Source organism: Mirounga angustirostris, unplaced genomic scaffold, assembly GCF_029215605.1.
Source record: "Mirounga angustirostris isolate CCGP_5_RB_7025 unplaced genomic scaffold, mMirAng1.0.hap1 SCAF_17, whole genome shotgun sequence".
Taxonomy (NCBI): Eukaryota; Metazoa; Chordata; class Mammalia; order Carnivora; family Phocidae; genus Mirounga; species Mirounga angustirostris.
Genome location: NW_026991725.1, coordinates 7,382,519 through 7,404,013, shown reverse-complemented (window position 1 = coordinate 7,404,013; position 21,495 = coordinate 7,382,519). Strand labels below are relative to the sequence as shown.

At 43.7% G+C, this 21,495-nt stretch overlaps 1 protein-coding gene across 2 annotated transcripts in view; it reads left to right on the top strand.

Annotated features, from left to right (window-relative positions):
- ASIC2 (acid sensing ion channel subunit 2) overlaps window positions 1–21,495 on the top strand; it is a 1,092,109-nt gene that overhangs the window by 1,055,451 nt on the left and 15,163 nt on the right. For both annotated transcript variants that reach the window (XM_064582186.1, XM_064582185.1), the window contains exons 4-6: window positions 15,554–15,704; window positions 17,726–17,782; window positions 19,126–19,279. In XM_064582186.1, coding sequence (XP_064438256.1) covers window positions 15,554–15,704; window positions 17,726–17,782; window positions 19,126–19,279 — 362 coding nt within the window. The remainder of the gene's footprint in view (window positions 1–15,553; window positions 15,705–17,725; window positions 17,783–19,125; window positions 19,280–21,495) is intronic.

Sequence of the window (21,495 nt, the reverse complement as noted above, 5' to 3'; positions counted from 1 at the left end):
ATAATGAGCCCCCCATGAAAAATAGTTTGGGAATTATGGAACACAGTGTGGTGTTAAAAACAGCCCAGATACGAGCAGGCACTCCTCTTGGGCAAATTACATAAGATCAATGAAATGTGGCTCCAGCCGTGCTGAGCTGCAAAGATCAGACCTGAGAGCTCAGCCTCACGTGTGAGAGCTAAGTTGCTCACGAGCATAAACTTCCGCTTGCAATCCTCACCCTTCCTGAATCCACCCATGTCTTATGGCTGTAAATGTCAACCACCCCCACTGAAAAGCTATAGGAAGAAAGTGACAAAAGATGAATTTTATGGCAACCGCTTGGTACACACAGAGCCTCCATGCAGGGCCATCTAGGGCTCGGGGGGATGCAACTGGAGATTTAATCATGCTGTGTCACAAACCCGGGGGGGACATCCATCTCCAAGTCTGAAGGTGCGCTCCAGGATTGGTTCTGCTCTGGGGCCCCTGCTGCAGCAGCAGAGTCCCACAGGGAGAAGGCGGCTGTGGCCCATTCTTACACCCTTCCGAGGCCTTCAGAAGCCTCCTGGGAGGGGGTAGTCCTCGAGTTTTTGCAGGGCGCCACTCAGGGAAGCCACCCAACCCCCACCTAGAGAATAATTGTGCAGATTAATGAAGCCACACACTTGGTTGCAGCTGTGGGTCAACAACATCTGGAAAGTGTGGTGGGCTGAAAACTCTCCTACTTGGCTCAGAATATTTTCTTAGGTCCTGTGGAAAGTTTATAGGTGGGGGTGGGGGTAAGTAACTGGCCCCGTGTTTTGGGGGGGTGGGAGGATCACAGGAGGACTGCAGAAGCCAGAACTGGGCAGGCATGTCTTACAGTTACCCACCCTACACCCAGCGCTTACTCTCGCAGGCTCCCCGCCTAGGCAGAAGCCCCTGGGCCACTCCCCACCACCAAGATAGATGAAGAGTGGATTTTGAAAGGAGCTAGGAGCCAACACTGTTGCAAATGCACAAAGATGTGTTCCACTTTAAGAAAGCCTGCTAAATGAACATTTCAACCTGGACCCAACTTCCGTTTCAAATATACCCATTGAAAAAAGCAAGGTCATAAAAAGCTCCCATTCCAAAAGAGATGCTGAACAGAGGCCAATCTGTAAAGGGAAGGTATCTGAAGGGGAAACAGTGGGGTGACCGGGATTGAAGCTATATGGTTAGCCAAGGAACGAGTGAAGACCCAGGTGGGATGGCAGTAGAGGGAAACAGAATGCTCAGGGCTGCCTATGCACTCTGTGGAGGTAGCATGCACACTTCAGTCCTTGTGAGTGGAACCTCCTGCTGTTGCACAGTGCACACCCTGCACAGCTGTCTGCAGCAGTTCTGATAGTCCAATTCAGCATAGAGAGAGGACAGTCTGCTGGCCTCTTCTCGATTCTTCAGTTGATGATACCTGAGGGTGGAAGTTGGACTGGGGTTTCCTTAGACGGAAAAGAACCAGGAAAAAAAAAGGAGGAAGAGGAGGAGAAAGAAGAAGAAGGAAAGAAAATACAGGAGAGAAATGCAGTCTGGAACTTAAGTGGCCACATTCCAGCTTACAGAGCTGAGAGTGGGGGTCAGAGATGGGGTGAGGGAGTCAGGACCCCATAGTTCTATACCCTAAGAACCCAGCAGCACTGACAAGAGGGTTCCCCTTTCTCCACAACCTCTCCAACATTTGTTGTTTCTTTCCCTGTCCATTTTTGCCATTCTAACTGGTGTAAGGTGGTATCTCAGTGTGGTTTTGATTTGGATTTCCCTGAAAGCTAATGATGATGAACATTTTTTCATGTGTCTTTTAGCCATTTGTATGTCTTCTTCAGAGAACTGTCTTTTCATATCTTCTGCCCACTTTTTGACTTGACTATTGTTTTTTGGGTGTTGAGTTTGAGAAGTTCTTTACCGATTTTGGATACCAGCCCTTTATCTGTAGTGTCATTTGCAAATATTTTCTCCCATTCTGTGGCTTACCTCTTTGTTTTGTTGACTGTTTCCTTTGCTGTGCAGAAGCTTTTTATCTTGATGAAGTCCAAAAGTTCATTTTTGCTTTTGTTTCACTAGCTTTTGGAGATGTATCTTGAAAGAAGTTGCTGTGGCCAATGTCAAAGAGGTTACTGCCTATGTACACCTCTAGGATTTTGATGGATTCCTGTCTCACATTGAGGTCTTTGTGAATGGTGTTAGAGAATGGTCGAGTTTCATTCTTCTGCATATGGCTGTCCAATTTTCCCAGCACCATTTATTGAAGAACTTTTTTCCATTGCATGTTTTTTCCTGCTTTGTCAAAGATTATTTGACCATAAAGTTGAAGGTCCATATCTGGGTTCTCTATTCTGTTCCATTGGTCTGTATGTCTGGTTTTGTGCCAGTACCATACTGTCTTGGTGATCACTGCTTTGTAATATAGCTTGAAATCAGGCAACGTGATGCCCCCAGCTTTGTTTTTCTTTTTCAACATCTCCTTGGCGATTCGGGGTCTTTTCTGATTCTATACAAATTTTAGGACTGTTTGTTCCAGCACTTTGAAAAATGTTTTTGGAATTTTGATCGGGATGGCATTGAAGGTATAGATTGCTCTGGATAGAATAGACATTTTAACGTTTATTCTTCCAATCCATGAGCATGGAATATTTTTCCATCATTTTGTGTCTTCTTCAATTATTTTCATGAGTGTTTTGTAGTTCCTAGAGTATAGATCCTTTACCTCTTTGGTTAGGTTTATTCCGAGGTATCTTATGGTTTTTGTCCTATTGTAAGTGGAATCATTTCTTTAATTTCTCTTTCTACATTTGTGTATAAAAAAAGCAACTGATTTCTGTGCATTGATTTTGTATCCTGCCACTTTACTGAATTGCTGGATGAATTCTAGTAACTTGGGGGTGGAGTCTTTTGGGTTTTCCACATAAAGTATCATGTCGTCAGCGAAAAGAGTTTGACTTCTTTGCCAATTTGAATACTTTTTATTTCTTTTTATTGTCTGATTGCTGTTGCTAGGACTTCTAGTACTATGTTGAACAACAGTGGTGAGAGTGGGCACCCTTGACGTGTTCCTGATCTTAAGGGAAAGGCTCTCAGCTTTTCCCATTGAGGATGATATTCACTGTGGGTTTTCCTAGATGGATTTTATGAGCTTGAGGAATGTTCTCTCTATCCCTATACTCTGGAGAGTTTTAATAAGGAAGCGATGTTGTATTTTGTCAAATGCTTTTTCTGCATCAATTGAGAGGACCATATGGTTCTTCTCCCTCTTCTTATTAATGTGTTCTATCACATTGATTGATTGCGAATGTTGAACCACCCTTGCATCCCGGGGATAAATCCCACTTGGTCGTGGTGGATAATCCTTTTAATGTATTGTTGGATCCTATTAGCCAGGATTTTGTTGAAGATTTTGGAATCCATATTCATCAGGGATATCGGTCTGAAATTCTCCTTTTTGATGGGGCCTTTGCCTGGTTTGGGGATTAAGGTAATGCTGAACTCATAGAATAAGTTTGGAAGTTTTCCTTCTGTTTCTATTTTTTGAAAAAGCTTCGGTAGAATAAGTATTTCTTCTTTGAATATTTGGTTGAATTCCCCAGGGAATCCATCAGGCCCTGGACTCTTGTGTTTTGGGAGGTTTTTGATCACTGCTTCAATCTCGTTACTGGTTATTGGCCTATGCAGGTTGTCAATTTCTTCCTGTTTGTTCTGGCAGCTTATGTATCCAGGAAGGCCTCCATTTTATCCAGATTGCTCAGTTTATTGGCATATATTTGTTGATAATAATTTCCAATAATTGTTTCTATTTCCTTGGTGTTGGTCGTGATCTCTCCCCTTTAATTCATAATTTAATTAATTTGGGTCCTTTCTCTCTCTCTCTTTTTTTTTGATAAGTCTGACTAGTGGTTTATCGATCTTATTAATTCTTTCAAAGAATCAACTTCTAGTTTCGTTGATCTGATCTACTGTGTTTCTGGTTTCTAATTCATTGATTTCTGCTTTAATATTAATTATTGCTCTTCTAATTCGTGGCTTAGGTGTCATTTGTTGCTTTTTCTCTTGTTCTTTAAGGTGTAGTTATTTGGTGAATTTGGGATTTTTCTATTTTGAGTGAGGCTTGGATGGCTATGTATTTCCCCCTTAGGACCACCTTTGCAGTATCCCATAGGTTTTGGACCGATCTATTTTCATTCTTTCATTTCCATGAATGTTTAAGTTCTTCTTTGATTTCCTGGTTAACCCAAACATTCTTGAGCAGAGTGGTCTTTAGCTTCCAAGTGTTTGAATTTCTGCCAAATTTTTTCTTATAATTAAATTCCAGTTTTAGAGCACTGTGGTCTGAGAATACACAAGGAAAAATCTCAATATTTTGGTATTGGTTGAGACCTGATTTGTGACCCAGTATATGGTCTATTCTGGAGAAAGTTCCATGTGCACGCCAGAAGAAGGAGAATTCTGTTGTTTTAGGGTGGAATGATCTGTAAATATCTATGAGGTCCATCTAGTCCAATGTCATTCAAAGCTCTTGTTTCCTTGCTGATTTTCTGCTTAGATGATCTGTCCATTGCTGAGAGTGGAGTATTGAAGTCTCCTACAATTAATGTATTCTTATCCATATGACTTTATTTTGGTTAACAGTTGGCTTATGTAGATGGCTGCTCCCATGTTGGGGGCATAGATATTTACAATTGTTAGATCTTCTTGTTGGATAGAACCTTCAAGAATGAGAGTGTCCTGTGTCTCCTATTACAGATTTTAGTTTAAAATCTAATTTTTCTGATATAAGAATTGCTACCCCAGCTTTCTTTTGAGGTCTGCTGGCATGGAAGATGGAGCTCCATCCCTTCACTTTCAGTCTGGATGTATCTTTAGGTTCAAAATGAGTCTCCTGTAAACAGGATATGGATGGGTCCTGTCTTTTTATCCAATCTGCAACCCTGTGCCGTTTTATGGGAACATTTAGGCCATTCACATTGAGAGTGATTATTGAAAGATATGAATTGTCATCATGTTGCCTGTGAAGACGTTGTTTTTATAGATTGTCCTTGTAAATTTCTGTTGTAGATCACTCTTGGGGTCTTTCTCCTTTTATAGAACCCCCCTTAATATTTCTTGCAGGGCCAGCTTAGTGGTCACATATTCTTTCAGTTTCTGCCGGCCGTGGAAGCTCTGCATCTCTCCATCCATACTAAATGAAAACCTTGCCAGATAAAGTATTCTTGACTGCATGTTCTTCTCATTTAGTACCCTGAATATGTCTTGCCAGGCCTTTCTGGCTTGCCAGGTCTCTGTGTATTGGTTTGATGTTATTCTGATGTTCCTCCCTCTGTACTTAAGGAATCTCTTCCCCCAACTGCCCTTAAGATGGTTTCCTTGGTTCTAAGATTTGCAAGTTTTACTATTACATGCCGGGGTGTTGGCCTGTTTTCCTTGATCTAGGAGGGGTCCTCTCTGCCTCTAGGACTCGAATGTTTGTTTCATTCCCCAGATTAGGGAAGTTTTCAGCTACGATTTGCTCAAATACATTTTCTAGTCCTCTCTCTCCACTCCCTCCAGGATTCCAATTATTCTGACATCGGAACGCTTCATTGTGTCACTTATTTCTCTGGTTCTATTCTCATGGATTCTGAGTTGTTTTTCCCTGGCCTCCTCTTTTCCCTTTTTATCTATTATATTGTCTTCCAGGTCACTTATTCTCTCTTCTGTCTCAGTTACCCTAGCTGTTAGATTATCTAGATTGGATTGGATCTCATTGATAGCAATTTTAAGTTCTGCCAATTCCCCTTTTATTTCTGCCCTTAGAGACTCTATGTTGCCATTAATTGATTTCTCCATTCTAGCCACTGTCTTCACAATTGCTAACCTGAATTCCATCTCTGACATCTTGGTTATATCTGCATCCATTTGTAAATCCACAGCATAAGTCATAATCTCTGAGTCTTTTCTATTTTGGGGGTTCCTCCTCCTAGTCATTCTGTTGGTGGGTGTTTGAGGGAATGTATAGAGTCCAAATTATTGACCAGAACCCAAGCAAGATGCACCTGTTTTCTTGGGACCTTAGGGTTGCTGGCCTTTTGTTTTCCCAGCCTGTCTTCTGCTGGAGGTGCCTGCTACACTGTTACTCAGGCAACCCTGTTTGGGCGGTGTTGCCCTGCCCCCCTGTGGCGGGGGATGGGCTCAGCAGAAATCAGTCTTTGGGGCTTCTGTTCTCTGGCAGTTTTCCCTGGTGGCTTTCTGCATCTCTTCCCCGAGTCAGAGCAGAAGAGACCTTTTCCAACCCTCTCCTCAGAGCAGAGAGAGCACAGTCTGTTCAGTGAGCTCTCCAGGCCACACCCTCTCTCTTTCTGTCCGTGCTGCTATAAACTCAGCATCCTGGGTTGTGCACCCTTCTGCAGCGCTCCCAGTCCTGCCTCCAGATTGGGGCAGGTCTCTGCCCTTTGTGCTTCTAAAGCTGCAGACCCTCACAGCTCCCACACGTGTGACCCCACCGCTCTGGGTTTCTGCCCCAGGGGCTGCAGTTCGCAGGCGCGACCCCGCCACTCCGGGTTTCTGCCCCGGGGGCTGCCCTAGTGTCCTTTCCCCGCCACTACCGGTCTGAGAGTCTGTTCCTGTTCACAGAGTGTGAGGTTGTCACTCACCGGTGGTGTAGGATCCCCCAGGCCAGGCACCCTCCCGCTGCCATTTATCTCTGATATCTGCCTGCGGAATCATGGCTCCCTGCTTTGTACCTAAAAACCAACTGCCTGCGATATTCTGTGTGTAGAGATCCATATGTTCTTACATTTCAGGCTGGTTTCATGGGTGCCCAGAGTGGTCTGGTAGATATCCAGCTAAATTCCGGGGAAAAGTTGAAATAAGGTCCCCTACTCCTCTGCCATTTTTCCCCCACTGGGTAATGCACTTTTTTTCCCTTTGTATTGTCATGTTAATCACCATACATTACATCATTAGTTATAGATATAGTGTTCCATGATTCATTGTGCATAACACCCAGTGCTCCATGCAGAACGTGCCCTCTTTAATACCCATCACCAGGCTAACCCAAGCTCCCATCCCCTCCCTTCTAGAACCCTCAGTTTGTTTTTCAGAATCCATCTTTTCTCATGGTTTGTCTCCCCCTCCGATTTCCCTCTCTTCATTCTTCCCTTCCTGCTTATCTTCTTTTTTTCTTAACATATTGCATTATTTGTGTCAGAGGTACAGATGTGAGATTCAACCATCTTGCACAATTCACAGCGCTTACCAGAGCACATACCCTCCCCAGTGTCTATCACCCAGCCACCCCATCCCTCCAACCCCCCCCACTACAGCAACCCTCAGTTTGTTTCCTGAGATTAAGAATTCCTCATATCGGTGAGATCATATGATATATGTCTTTCTCTGTTTGACTTACTTCGCTCAGCATAATACCCTCCAGTTTCATCCACGTCGTTGCAAATGGCAAGATCTCATTCCTTTTGATGGCTGCATAATATTCCATTGTGTGTGTGTGTGTGTGTGTGTGTGTGTATATATATATATACCACGTCTTCTTTAGCCATTCATCTGTTGATGGACATCTTGGCTCTTTCCACAGTTTGGCTATTGTGGACATTGCTGCTATAAACATCGGGGTGCACGTACCCTTTCGGATCCCTACTTTTGTATCTTTGGGGTAAATACCCAGTAGTGCAATTGCTGGGTCATAGGGTATCTCTATTTTCAACTTTTTGAGGAACCTCCATACTGTTTTCTAGAGTGGCTGCACCAGCTTGCATTCCCACCAACAGTGTAGGAGGGTTCCCGTTTCTCCGCATCCCTGCCAACATCTGTCGTTTCCTGACTTGTTAATTCTAGGCATTCTGACTGGTGTGAGGTGGTATCTCATTGAGGTTTTGATTTGGATTTCCCTGATGCCGAGCGATAATGAGCACTTTTTCATGTGTCTGTTGGCCATTTGGATGTCTTCTTTGGAAAAATGTCCGTTTGTGTCTTCTGCCCATTTCTTGATTGGATTCTTTGTTCTTTGGGTGTTGAGTTTGATGAGTTCTTTATAGATTTTGGATACTAGCCCTTTATCTGATATGTCATTTGCAAATATCTTCTCCCATTCTGTCTTTTGGTTTTGTTGACTGTTTCCTTTGCTTTGCAAAAGCTTTTTATCTTGATGAAGTCCCAATAGTTCATTTTTGCCCTTGCTTCCCTTGCCTTTGGCGATGTTTCTAGGAAGAAGTTGCTGCGGCTGAGGTCGAAGAGGTTGCTGCCTGTGTTCTCCATTAGGATTTTGATGAACTCCTGTCTCACATTGAGGTCTTTCAACCATTTGGAGTCTATTTTTGTGTGTGGTGTAAGGAAATGGTCCAGTTTCATTCTTCTGCATGTGGCTGTCCAGTTTTCCCAACACCATTTGTTGAAGAGACTTGTTTCCTTTGGCCATTCTTTCCTGCTTTGCCAAACACGAGTTGACCATAGAGTTGAGGGTCCATTTCTGGGCTCTCTATTCTGTTCCATTGATCGATGTGTTTGTTTCTGTGCCAGTACCATACTGTCTTGATGATGACAGCTTTGTAATAGAGCTGGAAGTCCGGAATTGTGATGCCGCCCACTTTGCTTTTCTTTTCCAACATTCCTCTGGCTATGCGGGGTCTTTTCTGGTTCCATACAAATTTTAGGATGATTTGTTCCATTTCTTTGAAAAAAGTGGATGGTATTTTGATGGGGATTGCATTGAATATGTAGATTGCTCTAGGTAGCATTGACATCTTCACAATGTTTGTTCTTCCAATCCATGAGCATGGAATGTTTTTCCATTTCTTTGTGTCTTCCTCAATTTCTTTCATGAGTATTTTATAGTTTTCTGAGTACAGATCCTTTGTCTCTTTGGTTAGATTTATTCCTAGGTATCTTATGCTTTTGGGTGCAATTGTAAATGGGATCGACTCCTTAATTTCTTTCTTCTGTCTTGTTGTTGGTGTATAGGAATGTCACTGATTTCTCTGCATTGATTTTCTATCCTGCCACTTTAGTGAATTCCTGTATGAGTTCTAGCAGTTTTGGGGTGGAGTCTTTTGGGTTTTCCACATAAAGTATATCATCTGCAAAGAGTGAGAGTTTGACTTCTTCTTTGCCAATTAGGATGCATTTTATTTCTTTTTGTTCTCTGATTGCCCTGGCTAAGACTTCTAATACTACGTTGAATAGCAGTGGTGATAGTGGACATCCCTGCCGTGTTTCTGACCTTAAGGGGAAAGCTCTTTTTTTCCTCACTGAGAATGATATTCGCTGTGGGTTTTTCATAGATGGCTTTTATGATATTGAGGTATGTACCCTCTATGCCTATACTCTGAAAAATTTTGATCAAGAAAGGATGCTGTACTTTGTCAAATGTTTTTTCTGCATCTATTAAGAGGATCATATAATACTTGTTCTTTTGTTAATGTATTGTGTCATGTTCATTGATTTGCAGATGTTGAACCAACTTGCAGCCCAGGGATAAATCCCACTTGGTCATGGTGAATAATCCTTTTAATGTACTGTTGGATCCTATTGACTAGTATTTTGGTGAGAATTTAGGCATCCATGTTCATCAGGGAAATTGGTCTGTAATTCTCCTTTTGGATGGAGTCTTTGGTTTTCGGATCAAGGTAATGATGGCCTCATAAAATGAGTTTGGAAGTTTTTCTTCCGTTTCTATTTTTTGGAACAGTTTCAGAAGAATAGGTATTAATTCTTCTTGGAATGTTTGGTAGAATTCCCCTGGGAAGCCATCTGGCCCTGGGCTTTTGTTTGTTGGGAGATTTTTGATGACTGCTTCAATTTCCTTAGTGGTTATACGTCTGTTCAGGTTATTTATTTCTTCCTGGTTCAGTTTTGGTAGTTGCTACATCTCTAGGAATGCATCCGTTTCTTCCAGGTGATCTCATTTGCTGGCATAGAGTTGCTCATAATATGTTCTTATCATTGTTTGTATTTCTTTGGTGTTGGTTGTGATCTCTCCTCTTTCATTCATTTTTTTGTTGATTTGGGTCATTTCTCTTTTCTTTTTGATAAGTCTGGCCAGGGATTTATCAATCTTGTTAATTCTTTGAAAGAACCAGCTCCTAGTTTTGTTGATCTGTTCTACTGTTCTTTTAGTTTCTATTTCATTGATTTCTGCTCTGATCTTTATGATTTCTCTTCTCCTGCTGGGTTTAGGCTTTATTTGCTGTTCTTTCTCCAGCTCCTTGAGGTGTAGGTTTGGGTTGTGTACTTGATACCTTTCTTGTTTTTTGAGAAAGGCTTGTATTGCTATATACTTTCCTCTTAGGACTGCCTTTGCTGCATCCCAAAGATTTTGAACAGTTGTGTTTTCATTTTCATTGGTTTCCATGAATTTTTTTAATTCTTCTTTAATTTCCTGGTTGACCCATTCATTCTTCAGCAGGATGCTCTTTAGCTTCCATGTATTTAAGTTCTTTCCAACTTTCCTCTTGTGATTGAGTTCTAGTTTCAAAGCATTGTGGTCTGAAAATAGGCAGGGAATGGTCCCAATCTTTTGGTACCAGTTGAGACCTGATTTATGACCTAGGATGTGATCAATTCTGGGGAATGTTCATGGGCACTAGAGAAGAATGTGTATTCCGTTGCTTTGGGATGGAATGTTCTGAATATGTCTGTGAAGTCCATTTGGTCCAGTGTGTCATTTAAAGTCTTTATTTCCTTGTTGATCTTTTGCTTAGACGATCTGTCCATTTCAGTGAGGGGGGTGTTAAAGTCCCCCACTATTATTGTATTGTTGTCGATGTGTTTCTTTGCTTTTGTTATTAATTGCCTTATATAATTGGCTGCTCCCATGTTAGGGGCATAGATATTTACAATAGTTAGATCTTCTTGTTGGATAGATCCTTTAAGTAGGATATAGTGTCCTTTCTCATCTCTTATTATAGTCTTTGGTTTAAAATCTAATTTGTCTACTATAAGGATTGGCACCCCAGCTTTCTTTTGGTGTCCATTAGCATCATAAATTGTTTTCCACACCCTCACTTTAAATCTGGGGGTGTCACATGTATCTTATGACTTCACTGATATGAGGAATTCTTAATGGCCAAAAACAAACTGAGGTTTGCTGGAGTGGGGGGGTGGGGTGGGAGGGAGGGGGTGACTGGGTAATAGACAATGGGGAGGGCATGTGCTCTGGTAAGCGTTGTGAATTGTGCAAGACTGTTGAGTCTCAGATCTGTACCTCTGAAACAAATAATGCAATATATGTTAAGAAAAAAAAAGAAGAAGAAGGTAGCAGGAGGGGAAGAATGAAGGGGGGAAATCGGAGGGGGAGATGAACCATGAGAGACGATGGACTCTGAAAAACAAACTTAGGGTTCTAGAGGTGAGGGGAGTGGGAGGATGGGTTAGCCTGGTGATGGGTATTGAGGAGGGCACATTCTGCATGGAGCATTGTGAGTTATGCACAATGAATCATGGAACACTACATCTAAAACTAATGATGTAATATATGGGGATTAACATAAGAAAAAAAATTTTTTTAATAAAAATGAATAAATTAAATAAATAAATAAATTCTGGGTGTGTCTTTGTTCTAAAATGAGTCTCTTGCAGACAGCATATTGATGAGTCTTGTTTTTTAATCCAATCTGATAGCCTGTGTCTTTAGATTGGGGCATTTAGCCCATTTATATTCAGGGTAACTATCAAAAGATAGGAATTTAGTGCCATTGTATTGCCTGTAAGGTGACTGTTACTGTATATTGTCTGTGTTCCTTTCTGGTCTCTTTTGCTTTTAGGCTCTCTCTTTGCTTAGAGGACCCTTTTCAAGATTTCCTGTAGGGCTGGTTTCACGTTTGCAAATTCCTTTAGTTTTTGTTTGTCCTGGAAGCTTTTTATCTCTCCTTCAATTTTCAATGACAGCCTAGCTGGATATAGTATTCTTGGCTGCATATTTTTCTCATTTAGTGCTCTGAATATATCCTGCCAGTCCTTTCTGGCCTGCCAGGTCTCTGTGGATAGGTCTGTTGCCAATCTAACTTTTCTACCATTGTAGGTTACAGATCTCTTCTCGTGAGCTGCTTTCAGGATTTTCTCATCTCTGAGGCTCGTAAGTTTTACTCTTAGATGTTGGGGTGTTGACCTATTTGTATTGATTTTGAGAGGGGTTCTCTGTGCTTCCTGGATTTCGATGCCTGTTTCCTTCCCCAAATTAGGGAAGTTCTCTGCTATAATTTGCTCCATTATACCTTCTGCCCCTCTCTCTCTTTCTTCTTCTTCTGGGATCCCAAGTATTCTAATGTTGTTTTGTCTTATGCTATCTCTTATCTCTTGAATTCTGCCCTCGTGATCCAGTAGTTGTTTATCTCTCTTTTCCTCAACTTTATTTTCCATCATTTGGTCTTATATATCACTGATTCTAGCTTCTGCCTCATTTATCCTAGCAGTTAGCGCCCCCATATTTGATTGCACCTCATTAATAGCCTTTTTGATTTCTACTTGGTTAGATTTTAGTTCTTTTACTTCTCCAGAAAGAGTTTCTCTAATAACTTCCATGCTTTTTTCAAGCCCAGCTAGTATCTTTAAAGTGATGATTCTGAACTCTAGATCTGACATCGTACTAATGTCCGTATTGAGTAGGTCCCTAGCAGTCAGTACTACCTCTCGTTCTTTTTGTTGAGGTGATTTTTTCCGTCTTGTCATTTTGTGCAGAGGAGAATAGATTAATGAGAGAACAAAAGGCTAGCAGGTAACAACGTCTCCAGAAAATATACTCTAAACAAATCAGAAAGGACCTGAAGCAGGGGGGAAAGAAAGGGAAAGAGAGAAAAAAGAAAAAGAAAAAGATAAAGGTAAAGGTAAAAACAGCAAAAACAGAACAAAACAAAACAAAGCAAAAACAGAATGTGATCAAATACGATCAGGCTGGTATATAGATCAGTGCCACACACTAGATTTTGGTTGTATTTTGGTCTGTTAAAAGAAAGTGCTTCCCAAAATTTTAAAGAAAGAAAAACTTATATACGTACAAATATAAGGGTTGAAATGATGAAGGGATGGAATATGACTGTAAAGATGGAAATTATAAAAAATTTTATAAAAGGAATTGATATGTTGTTTGAAAAAAGAAAGAGGATTTTTTTAAAAAGGAAAAAAAGGGAAAGAATGTGATCAGGCGTGGGAGTAGGAAAAAACCATACTCTAGAGATTTAGAGTATATTTTGATCTGTTAGAAGAAACTATCTCAGAATTTTAAAGAGAGAACAACTTATATATATATGCCAAAAATATAGGTAACTACTATGAAGGGATAGAATATTACTCTAAAAATGAAAAATAAAAATGTTTTTTAAAAAGGGGATTGATAAGATGGTTGAAAAAGGGAAAAAGAAAAATTCAAAAAAAAAAAGTTACAAAAATAATTAACTTTGAAAGACTAAAGAATCGTGGTAAAAAAAAGCCATGAATTCTATGTGCAGTATTCCCCTAGCGCTGGAGTTCTGCCCTTCTCTTTGATGGGTAAACTTGGTCTTGGCTGGCTGTTCTCGCTGATCTCCTGGGGGAGGGGCCTGTTGCCATGGTTTCCAAATGTCTTTGCCGGAGGCGGAATTGCCCCGCCCTTGCCCGGTCCCGGCTAAGTAATCTGCTCAGGTTTGCTCTCAGGAGCTTTTGTTCCCTGCAAGCTTTCTGAACTGCTTTGGAGGCAGAGAGTTAAAATGGCGGCCTCCCAATCTCCGCCCTGGAGCCGAGAACTCGGGGCTTCGCTCCTCAGTGCACCCCCACAGAAAAGCAGTCACTCCCATATCCCCGGTCTCCAGCTGCACTCCATGATCACCCAGCCCGTGACCGCAAGTTTCTATCTCTGGCACCTGACTCGGTGTGGAGTCTCCAAACCCAGCAGATCCCTGTGGTGCACTCCCATGCTGCTCCTCCCAGGGAAGAAGGTGAGTCTCCCCGGATCTGCTGCTTGTTGGGTCCCTGCTGGAGGAGCAGTGTCCCGACTGTGCCGTGGATCACGGTTTATGGCAACCCTGAGCTGAGAGCCCATGCCTTGACTCCGTCTCTGCAGCTGGCTTCCCGCTCCAATACCAACTGAAATAAGTCAGAGAAAGACGTGTATCATATGACTTCACTGATATGAGGAATTCTTAATCACAGGAAACAAATTGAGGGTTGCCTGAGTGGGGGTCGGTGGGAGGGATGGGGTGACTGGGTGATAGACACTGGGGAGGGTATGTGCTCTGGTAAGCGCTGTGAATTGTGCAAGATGGTTGAATCTCAGATCTGTACCTCTGAAACAACGCAATATATGTTAAGAAAAAAAAAGAAGAAGAAGAAGGTAGCAGGAAGGGAAGAATGAAGTTGGGGAAATCGGAGGGGGAGACGAACCATGAGAGACGATGGACTCTGAAAAACAAACTGAGGGTTCTAGAGGGGAGGGGGGTGGGAGGATGGGTTAGCCTGGTGATGGGTATTGAGGAGGGCACATTCTGCATGGAGCACTGGGTGTTATGCACAATGAATCATGGAACACTACATCTAAAACTAATGATGTAATGTATGGGGATTAACATAAGAATAAAAAACTAAAGAATAAAATAAAATGTTAAAAATGTTTAAAAAAATAAAATATAATATAAAGCACATGTGGGATGACAAAAAAAAAGTGTCTTAGGTCTTGGGGTGGCCTGGGTATCTCAGTCAGTTGAGCAGCCGACTCTTGAGCCGCTCAGGTCATGATATCAGGGTCCTGGGATCAAGCCCTGTGTAGGGCTCCGCACGCAGCAGGGAGCCTGCTTGAGAATCACTCTCTCTCTCTGCCCCTCCCCTGCACTCAAACTTTCTCTCTCTCTCTCAAGTAAATAAATAAATCTTTTTTAAAAAGTGCAAGTCTTGATTTAAGTGGTAGGTATACAGGTGTATACATTTTTCAGAATTTGTTGAACTGTGCTCTGAAGACTTATGCATTTTATTGCTTTTTTATTCTTCAATTTTTTTAAAAAGATAGGTATAAAGGAATTAGCTTGGGCTTAACACACAGTAAGTGCTTACAGCCGTTAGTTTCCCTCATCCTTCACCTTCCCCATCTCCAGCAGGCACATACCATAGGCATGACAGTGTTCTATGGTCATTGGACCTCTGAAAATAAGAATGACATTTTCCCCAAAGATGTCGGTCCATAGCATGACACTGGAGAGTTGCTCTAGTCTGGGCCACAGATCATAAATAACACTGATTATGCCATTTCTTCCTGGACCCTCCTGCAGGCTTTGGCCCCCAAGTCTAGGTCTAGAGTCTCACTGTTCCCAGGCAAGACGGTAGAATTTAGTTGGGTCATTCCAAGTGACTCGAGATGACAAAGTATGGAAGTAGAAAGACATGTGGCATGTATAAGAGACTGAGATCAGCATTTATGGGAAGGTTACAAGACAGGTAAACTAGTATTGGAGCCCAATGCTGAAAGCCTATGAGGTCAATGGAGTTAAATTGTCATGTAGGAGATGCTCAATAATTGTTTGTTGATTGAATAAGTGAATGAATGAGATACTGGGGCTGTTGATGCTGAACCTCCAGGGCTGACTGCTGCCTCCACCTTCTTGTCTTGCAGCTCACATACCTGCCCCCACCCTGGGGCGAGTGCCGATCCTCAGAGATGGGACTCGACTTCTTTCCTGTTTACAGTATCACTGCCTGTCGGATTGACTGCGAGACGCGCTACATCGTGGAGAACTGTAACTGCCGCATGGTCCACATGCCAGGTCAGTGCCAGGGACTGCCTGGGACCTTCTCTGCACTTCACACCCCAGTGGGAAACACTGTACCCACTCCACGAGGATCCACAGGGATTCTGTTCTGGAAAGGCTAGTGTTTGGTCCCAAACACTTAGAGGGCAGATAGAAGCATCCTGTTAGCAACCAAGGCAGCATCCTGGTGTCCAGAAGCGTCCAGATGTTTGAAGAACGTTCCTCCCAGTGCTCAATATGTGTGCTAATTGTTTGCTGCTCTTACCTCCTAGAGTTCAATGTCCAGGTATCTGAGTTGCTTACAATTCTTGAATCCTTGTATGGTACCTGTTCAAACATCCAGGTGTCTATTGCTTTCATCCAGATGATTCCCTTCTTGCATCTAAATGTCTAGCACTCTTTTGAAGGAGGCAAAAGTCCATCAGCCAGCAAATAAATGTGCATATGCTGAAATTTCTGTTGTCAGACTAACAAGGCATGTAACCATCTCATTAGATGATCTCATTAGAGATGGTCAGCTAATCAGAAGCAGAAGTGCAGGAGATGGAGGGTGGGAGGGCTGATTCGAGCATGAAGAGTTTGGTATTGCAGCATAGAAGGAAGAATGATGGGCTGGAGGCAGGGACGTTGGCTTTTGATTCAAATTCTTCCATTCACTTTCTGTGTGACCTGACAAAAGTTACTAAACCTTTCTGTTCTTACCTTCATTATCTTTAAAACACAATCGTTAGTTGTTATGAGGATCAAATTAGGCTAAAATATAAAAGTGCAAAAGTCAGTGGTCATTGTATTAGCACATGGGGAGAGGAAACCAAAAGTACTGTTGACTGATGTGTTGGGAACGTCTCTATGATATTTCATGGCTACTATTTCATAGTTGTATCATACTTTAAGTTTATTTAACTAAATCCTTACATCAGACATTTAGTTGATTATCAGTTGTTTTCTGGTAAAACCAATGCTGAGATGAACATGCTTCTAGCAAAATTCTGAATTATTTCATCAGTAATCAACAATTTTCCTAGTAATCTAAATGGATGATTGCTGATCTTTGAAATTGTCGGAGACTCCCAGAAGACAGAGCAAAAAGGGAAACATAACATTTAAATTGTTACTCTTGGAAAGGAGGAAAGGAAGAAGCATATCAGTTAGCTCTTGAAAAAGGTGTTTAGGGAAATAGTAAGGAAAGGATATTGTGGTAGGTTTAACTTTAGCACTTGGCAAAAGAAAAAAAAAATGTGTGGACGAGGGTGGTTTCTGGATTTCTACCAAGAGACCAGAGAGGAGAATATAGCTGAATATTACCTGCCTGATGCTCAGACCGAGTCAGCAGCCAGTGAGGTTCCCCCCATGGAACCTGAGCCAAAAGCAAGCAGTAGATTTTAATGATTCCACTCATGACACTGTTCCTGGCATCTCAGTTACTAGTGTGCAATTAAAGGCAGAGCAACAGGAGACTTACAAAGCAGCCCTTGCTCAAAGCAGAGTGCTGCTGTTGGAAAGATTCCTGGCCTCGGGGTCACACTGGCCTGGGTTCAAAGCCCACCTCCATCACTGCTAGCTCTGGTGTCCTGGGAAGGCAGGATACTTAAGCCTCAAGTCTCGCACCCATGGGTAAAACAGACACAGTGTTTCTTATTGCAGGAGGTACCCATGTGAGTTACAGACAATGATGCGCACCAGCCACAGGAGGTGCTTTCCACCATCTCCCTGCTTTCAGCCACCAAGGCTTTCTCATGTACCACCCACCTGAGCTGGGTGGACCAGCACAGCAATCTGGGAGAAGTTAGCTAGGCGGACTCTATTATGGCCTGCCCAAGCTCACAGACAGAGCAGACCCAATCCCCTGGCTCTGAGTACACTGGGCCCCAACTGCCGGCAGGCAGCTCTGATTGGTGGTTCCCTTATATGGAGGTTCCCTTCTGAATGCCGGCTGGGTATGCTACCCCTCCCGATTGTAGGATGCACTCCTCTTCCCCAGCCCAGGAGGGAGATGTTGCTGCCTGAGTACCTCTCTTTGTGTCTCTTCTTTGCAGGGGATGCCCCTTTCTGTACTCCTGAGCAGCACAAGGAGTGCGCAGAACCTGCCCTAGGTCAGTACTGGGGGACAAATGGAGTGGGGGCCTGAGATTGAGACCTCGGAGGCCCTCTGGGTGTGGGAGAAATGGGGACAGGAGAGGAAGGTGAGAGGAGGAGGAAGAGAAGGGGGGATCAGATGCAGGGATGCAGGTGGGCGGTTGAGGGCTGACCAAGCACTGGGGGAGAGAACGGCAGTAGAGAGGTACGGGTAGAGATGCGTTGGGGTTTGGGGGAAAAGGAGAGCACTGGGGACCACAGCGGAGCGGACAGAGATGGAGAGAGGATGGACAGTGGACAACCAGGTGGGCACCGAAGGAGATGGGGTGAGAAGGAGGGGCGGCCGGCGTGTATTTCCCCCTCGTCCTCCTCCTGCTGGGTGCTTGCAGTTTGGAATAACTGCTGGATTCCCCCACTGGACAACTTCCGGGTGTGGGAGATCCCACAAACAAGCTGCAACCCCAAAGCTAGACCCACTCCACATGCCTGCCTCTCTCTGGACCTGGGAAGTGATTTATAATCAAGACAAGCAGAAAGAGTGTTTAAATCATTTGGACTCAATTTCATTCAGCAGCTGCACTTGCTGGAGCTAAGCCAGGACAGCTCTGGACTCCTGCGTCCAGATGCTTCCAGAAGGACTGGTGGGGGGGAGGTGGGGCTTAGAGAGAATGAGAGACTTCTAACGTATACAAAGACATCTCTCTTTGGAGTACAGAATCAACAAAGCCCGTGGGTAACACTGCGATGCTCAGAGAGACGGAGGGAGAGAAGTATGTCTTTAGCCACCCTGTCCTAAGAGGAGCTTGAAGGAAAGAAACGTTCCAGATGCAGGGAGGTTGCTTCTAGGGACAGGAATTGGGGATCTTTGCTTGTGCCCTAACCCAGCAGACAGAAGAGGCAGGGTCTGGTTAGGGTAGAGCCACAGAGGGAATACCACGGAGCCCTGGGTTTCAGATAAAATGGTCTCCCATGTTTGCCCTTGATGGGAGACCCACTTTGTGGATGAGAACACTGAGGCTAGGAACAGAGAAGAAGGCTCTGGGAAGCTGAGGGCGCCAGGACTCTCTGGAAGCCTCTTCTCCAAAGTGGTGCCTTTTCAACAATTTTTAAAGGGCAACATAAAAATAAAGGAAGTCAAAGGAGACCAGGACAAAGAGAAACCTAGAAAGAGTGGGCACCATTTTATGAGAGCTCCCACACTTACCAACCTAGTGCCAACGCCCAGTTCCCCTTCTCTCCGCAGCGCTCCACCCGTCACTGCCCCTGGGGGAAGGCACCCCCTCCCAGCTCATGCCCGCCCCTGGAACCCAGGGGCCCCGCCCCCACACCTGACTAAGACCCGCCCCTGTCTCCCCTCCAGGTCTGCTAGCGGAGAAGGACAGTAATTACTGTCTCTGCAGGACACCCTGCAACCTGACCCGCTACAACAAAGAGCTCTCCATGGTGAAGATCCCCAGCAAGACGTCTGCCAAGTACCTGGAGAAGAAATTTAACAAATCAGAAAAATATATCTCGTAAGCCAAGTGGGCATGGTAGGCAGGGGGAGAAGGGGTGGATCGAGGAGGAACTGGGAGCAATTAAGGAAGAGGGCAAAGGGAAGCAGTTGGCTCTATTTAGCAGATATTAATAGAACACTGCTATGGGCCAAACTCTGTGTTTCAGACTCAGAAAGCAAAAACAATAATGGTTAAGACACAGCTCCCAGCCATTGAGCTTGAAGGAGTTTTCCAGGGAGGCCTTGCACATTCCCTTCCCTCTGCCCGGAATGCTTTTCCTCTCACATGTTACCTAACTGGTTCCTCATTGTGCACGTCTCCATTTAAAGGTCATCTCCTCAAACAGCTAAATGAGTGCCCCTCCCTTTATTTTTCTCTCCAAGCATCTGGTGTTTTCCTTTATAACACATCCAAGTATGGAATTCCATATTCGTGTGTGTGTGTGTGTTTCCCACTAGATTGAAAGCTCCCTGAAAGCAGGAGCCTTTCCTCTTGTTCTCTGCTGGAGAGTGTCTGGCACATAGTTGGCGCTCAAAAAATGTCTTCTAACAGAATAAATGAATGAAATCCCTGAGAGAAGAGGTGTCCCAGGCAGAGGCTGAGCAGAGAGGATTGGTGCAGAGCAGACAAGAGACGGGCCAGAGAGAGCCTCGGCAGGTGATGTGGCAGAGCAAGAGCACCTTGTTGGGGGAGCTGGCCGTGGGGTGGGGGACAGGGACTGACTTTCCCCAAAGAGAATAGGGAGCCTCGGAAGAGATTCGAGTGGGTGGGTGACAGCCTCAAATGTGTATTTTGGACCACTGCCCTGCAACAGAACTTTCTACACAGATGGAAATGTTCTGTGTCTGTGATGGCCAACATGGGAGCCACTAACCACACGTGGCTGTTGAGCATTCTGAATGTAGCCTGTGACTGAGGAACTGAATTGTAATTTTTTTTAAAGGTTTTTTTTATTTTAAGTAATCTCCACACCCAACATGGGGCTTGAACTCACGACCCTGAGATCAAGAGCCACACGCTGTACAGACAGAGCCAGCCCAGGCGCCCTGCTCTGAAGTCGATTTTGAGCTGTAATTTTTTTTTAATGTGACTTAGTTTAACAGTTTTAGAGAGATCCTTCAGGCGGAGGTGTAGAGGACAGAAGGGAAGCCAGAAGAAAGTGCGGGAGCCTGGTAGGAGGCAGGTGCCATAACCCAGGCAAGCCATGGTGACCCTTACTTTGAGTGGTGCCTCAGGGAGCCCTGCAAGGGGGAGGAGGATCTGCTTCTCTCTCACCAGCCACTCCCTCCTGCCAGCACCGCCACCAGAGCCCATCCTGGGGCAGCTTTGGCTGAGCAGGGTGAGAACAAAGTGCACCAAGGCCACTGTGACCAGGGATGAAGGAGATGGCGAATAGGAGGTGCCAGGCCCCGCTGTTGAGCAGATGTCCTGCCAGCAATGATGATTTTGCCTGCCAAGATGTGTCTTGTTAACACACCTACCTAAAGGAGCAAAAGGGAACCCCTCAGCCAGATCTACATTTGCTCCCTAAAAACCCTCCCTGACTCTGGCAGCTGACTTGGCAGTGCTAGAATCGGGGGCTCCCAGTAGGAGAAGCTTGTTATATATCCAAGTAGGGGGGCGCCCAGGTGGCACTGTTGGTTAAGTATCAGACTCTAGGTTTCAGCTCTGGTCATGATCTCAGTGTTGTGAGATCGAGCCCCACGTCAGGCTCTGCGCTCAGTGCAGGAGTCTGCTTGAGATTCTCGCTCTCCCTCTCCTTCTGCCCCAACCACTCGTACTCTCTCTCTCTCAAGTAAATAAATAAATCTTTTTTTTAAATTTTTTTTTAATTTTAAAAAAGAGTGATCTCTGCTTTAATTAGCATTTCTTTCGGGCTATCTCCATTTTCTCCCTTACTCAGATTCGAACTTCTAGATCAGGGGAATGAAAGAAGCATGTGGACTCTCTCGTATCAGCACCACTGGTATTAGGTGGAAAACATACCGGACCAAAAAAAAAAAAAAGAAGAACATTGGAGTCTATAAAACCTGCATTGCACCTCAGAATGATTTCCAACTTCACAGTTTTTTCATAAAATAACATTTTACAGGGAAATAAATTTGGGACATATGAGTGGGTTTTTTTTAATTTTTTTATTCTTATGTTAATCTCCATACATTACATCATTAGTTTTAGATGTACTGTTCCATGATTCATTGTTTGTGCATAACACCCAGTGCTCCATGCAGAAT